At 40.6% G+C, this 4,120-nt stretch overlaps 2 protein-coding genes across 3 annotated transcripts in view; one reads left to right on the forward strand and one right to left on the reverse strand.

Moving 5' to 3' along the window:
• Positions 1-138: 138 nt before the first annotated feature.
• Positions 139-3,568, reverse strand: LOC108295320 (arginine-hydroxylase NDUFAF5, mitochondrial-like). Its single transcript, XM_017517452.2, has 3 exons — positions 3,327-3,568; positions 1,306-1,346; positions 139-263 (listed from the first exon to the last, which is right to left on the reverse strand). The coding sequence occupies exons 1-3, from the start codon at positions 3,546-3,548 to the stop codon at positions 161-163; spliced, it is 366 nt and encodes a 121-aa protein (XP_017372941.1). The 5' UTR covers positions 3,549-3,568; the 3' UTR covers positions 139-160.
• Positions 3,569-3,624: 56 nt separating this feature from the next.
• Positions 3,625-4,120, forward strand: part of ESF1 (ESF1 nucleolar pre-rRNA processing protein homolog) — a 62,322-nt gene continuing 61,826 nt past the window's right edge. The window contains exon 1 of one of the 2 annotated variants that reach the window (XM_017517450.1): positions 3,625-3,742. The gene's annotated coding sequence lies outside the window, so the exon portion shown is untranslated. Of the gene's footprint in view, positions 3,743-3,801; positions 3,823-4,120 lie in introns of those variants that run through there. The other variant, XM_017517451.2, reaches the window with a different exon arrangement.

Below are 4,120 nucleotides of genomic sequence, written 5' to 3' on the forward strand. Positions count from 1 at the left end.
AAATAAATGGGGAAAAAAAAAAAGAAAAAAATTCTAAAGACGAGAGAAAACCACCATTGGTTTTACCACTTAATAAAAAACAAATTAACAATTCTGATATAATTAAATCTAAATATGTTACAAGCTAATTAGGAAAGTCTTTCTTTAAAATTAACCAATTTTACTTTTCAAAGCAAATTAAGTCATTGAATAAATATACCTTATTCAAATATTGTGCAATGTAACCTCTTCCACAACCAAGATCCAAGGCAAGGGGGAAATCTCTTAAAAAAAAAAAAAGACACAGAAGTTATGCTCTGTCCATAATACAGTCTATAAATTAAGAATTATTTTTTCTTCAGTAAAATCATTTCAGTAAACACAACTTCCAGAAGGTTACATTATCTGCCTTTTTGGCCTCACCTTACAAGTCTCTTACCAGATACTATTTCTCAGACTTGTTGAAGCAGTGGAACACTTAGAAATCATCATGGGAAATACCATTTGGTATTAATGTTAAACTAAAAAAAGAACTTACATAATAGTTAAACTTTTATTGAAAAGGTACCAGGTTCAAAGTACTGTGCTAAGTGTCTGAAGCTAAGTAAGTCAAACTCAACTAATAAGGAGCAGTCAACACTTGAATTCAGTCAGTTTGAATCCTGAACTGGAACTGCCATCCTCCATGCCATGCTGTCTCCTCTAAATATACTTCGTTCTGCTACACTGGTACAGACATCTAATTGTAGGCCATAGGTTCAAAAAAACATATAACAAGAAAACTTAAAATTTTATCTACTAATAATATTCTTCCTGAAAAACTGGAACAGAAAGAGCCCCTTTGCAATTTGTTTTAAAAAAGCTTTGTCAAAATTATAGAACACCAGTACATAGCTGGAGAATCCCTAGTGGTAGATAACCTTATTTACCTAATGTCCTAATGCTTGATGATGAACACAGGCAATATGGCATAGTTAGGTACAGAGGCTTTGGAACTAGAAGGTAAATATTAAAAATTCGCATATTGTTAAGTATCTCAAGTTTTAGAGCAATCTTTCTATTACTAGCTTTTGGCCAAATCAAGTGGATTCAGGCTTGGAAAGAGATACGAGTTGTGCTTCCATACATTCTTTTCTTTTTTCAGGCAACAATGAAGAAAACATTTGCTCTCCAGACACACAAAGGAGACTTACAGAGTGATTTAAATCACCAGTCACAGTAAATTCTTCCAGATTCTGCCATTTCAGGTATCAAGTTCCCGGCATTTAACCTCTTGAATTTCCACTCAAAAGCTGATGGTATGGTATTATGATCACCACCACTTACCTGGGTATGTCATATACACGGTCCGCAATTCGACTTCCAACCTGAAGGATTACAAGACGCATAGGTTAACAGGAAAGTAATACTCTTTTTCCAGTATTCAACAATCCACAGGTTACTTATGTTTTAAAATAAGTACTTCCCTTTATCCCCTTTTCAATTTCATCACAGGAACTTTCTTCTCAAATCACCAGGAAACAAAATTGAGGCAAATTACTTCAGAAGTCAATTTAATGAAATCAAGAGTAAATATTCTTAAAAATATTCCTATATACACATATATATGTGGCCTTTACATTCCATGTGACATAAGATTACAAAAACGAAAAGCAAAGAACACAAAAGGCAGATTATTGTCCACAGATATTAGCATGAGGTATATAAAGTGAAAAATGAGTTATTGGGGTTTATTGCAGATCAATACATAAGTGGTCACTTAAGAAAAACGCTGCTATTTGATGACTAACAAATTTTGTGGAACTCCTAAATGAACAAGTTTTCTGAGTGACATTCACAAGTTAGAAAAGCCAAATCTGAGGTACGGGCACCACCCCGGCCCCATTCCCATCCCAATTTAAGAGCCATAGATAAGCACCACCTTTTGCTGGGCTGGCTTCATCTGGCAGCAATAAAGATGTGGGAGTCTAGTATTCTCCACATTCCACTCATTCCCTCATAAACACCCCCAGAGTTGCTATTAGGACTCTCAAACACAAGTGTACTTGCTTTTTGGAAGAAGGGCAAGAGAGGAAGGAGAGTAGATGTTTTTTTCCCAGAAGTCCACTTTGTACATCATTCCTAATATGAATGCCCTATGTTTATTTTTTTTTTTGAACTCTCATATACTTTTTTTGTTCTAGTCCCACAAATTAGCTAGGCCTCAATTAAGTTGTAGTCCAGGTGCTTTTCTTGTAGGAGAAAGGGCTACGAGCATACATCTTCTAAGTACATGACAACAGCAGTGTAGTAAGTGTACCATGCCTTCCAAATGGGATACAAAAAATTTATTGGTAGTAAACTTCCTATACCTATAATAGACATTACCAGTCTCTCTTTCTATAAGACTTCCTGAGAACAAACTGTCAATCATCTGATCAGACCCGTACTTGCAGAGAGCTCTGCTCAAGCTAGGAGTTCATTAAGTGTTTGTTGCATTATACTTGACTCCAGTTTTGTTCTACTTCTGAATAAACATTTACTGAGGCCTGAACTTGGGAATGTATGTCCTGGAAGTAGAAACTCGCAGTACGGGGCCCACCTGGGCAGGGAGAAAGAGGTTTCTCAAACAAGCAAAGACCAATCAGAGACCTTAATTTGATATTCCTAAAACATAAATCAGATCACTCCACCGATTAAAACAAGAGCTTCACATTTCTCTAGAGCAGTGCTAACAAAAAATCATGAGAGCCACACATGTAATTTCAAATTTTCTAGTAGCCACATAAGGAAAGGAGTAAAAATGAGAGAAATTTAATTTTAAATTTATATTTAACCCAATATATCAAAAATATCATTGCAACATGTAATCAGTATAAAAGCTCTTAATGAGCTATTTTACATCCTTTTTTTCATACTAAGTCACTATACTCGTGTGTATTTTACACTTACAACACATCTCAATCGGACTAGTCACCTTTCAAGTGTTCAACAGCCACATGCGTGGCCGGCAGTTACCATACTGGCTGGACAGCGCAGACACAGAAGAAAACCCCAAGTCCCTATCCTGCAAGGCCCTGATGATTTGGGCTCTCCTGACCTCCTCTCCCACCCTCTCCCTCTGTGGAGCTTCTCTGGAGGCCTCTATAAGGTCCTTTCGGCCTCAAGGACGTTGCTGAAATGAATGCAAGCATGCATGAAAAGCATGTTACAAATATCCGAGCCTAGGTCTTGCGTGATTACAGTAGAGGCCGAGAGGCAGGGCTGCTGGTCAAGGTCAGACGGTGAGGTCGGGGCCCAGCCAGAGCTCGCGGAGACGAAGACGAGGATCGGGATCGCCCCCTAACCCCGCCGCCCAGCGGGCTCACCTCCTCCCTCAGGTAGTCAAACTTCGTCGGCTCGGGCTGCTGGGCCGCCCAGTTCTTCTGTTTCCTTTTCAAATCTCGATCGAAGATATTCAGGACTCTGGACGATGTGCCGCCCCGGGGAGAGACACCAGAGGTGACTTCCCTACGGCCCAGGTTCTCCGCTGGGACCCTCGCAGACCTAGATCGCCGACAAAAGTGCCAGAGACTCGCCGGCCGCAGCATCTCCAGGCGCGATACCAATTACTAGCACTTTTTGTCCTGCGCATGCGCCAGAGCGGCTTCGGCGGCTTCTACAAAGATCTTCGCAGAGGAAACGTTTAAGTAGTTTGGCCTAGTTCGCTTGCCATTACGGCAGAGCGTCATGCGGAGGATTGTGGGTGCGAGTCCCACATGAGGCTTGGAAAAGACTCCGGACGGTGAGTGGGCATGGGCTCCAGTTGAAGTGCTCGAATTGTAGGGCTCGAGGAGGGGTGTGTGTGGCCCAGAGGAAGAACTAGTCTCTGACAGGATCTCTTTCGCGTCTGCGAGGGGTTTTGCCCCTTCCTCCTGAGCCTTTTCGACCTCCTTCAGATTTCATCGATTTTCTTCAGGGTCGCTTCTCGAGTCAGTCTGTTAGCTGTGGGAAGGAGACCCTCGTTCAGGGGCCAGCCTTGTATTCTCTGCATTAGAGAGCGTTTAGAAGGGGAGGGTGGGATACAGTTTTTCCTGGTTAGTGTATAAAAGGCCTTGTTTTTAAAATAAGGAATACCGCCCTTTTAATCAATCCTATTTTTTTTTTTTTTTTTTTTTTTTTT

This window comes from Cebus imitator, unplaced genomic scaffold (assembly GCF_001604975.1).
Source record: "Cebus imitator isolate Cc_AM_T3 unplaced genomic scaffold, Cebus_imitator-1.0 Scaffold632, whole genome shotgun sequence".
Lineage (NCBI taxonomy): Eukaryota > Metazoa > Chordata > Mammalia > Primates > Cebidae > Cebus > Cebus imitator.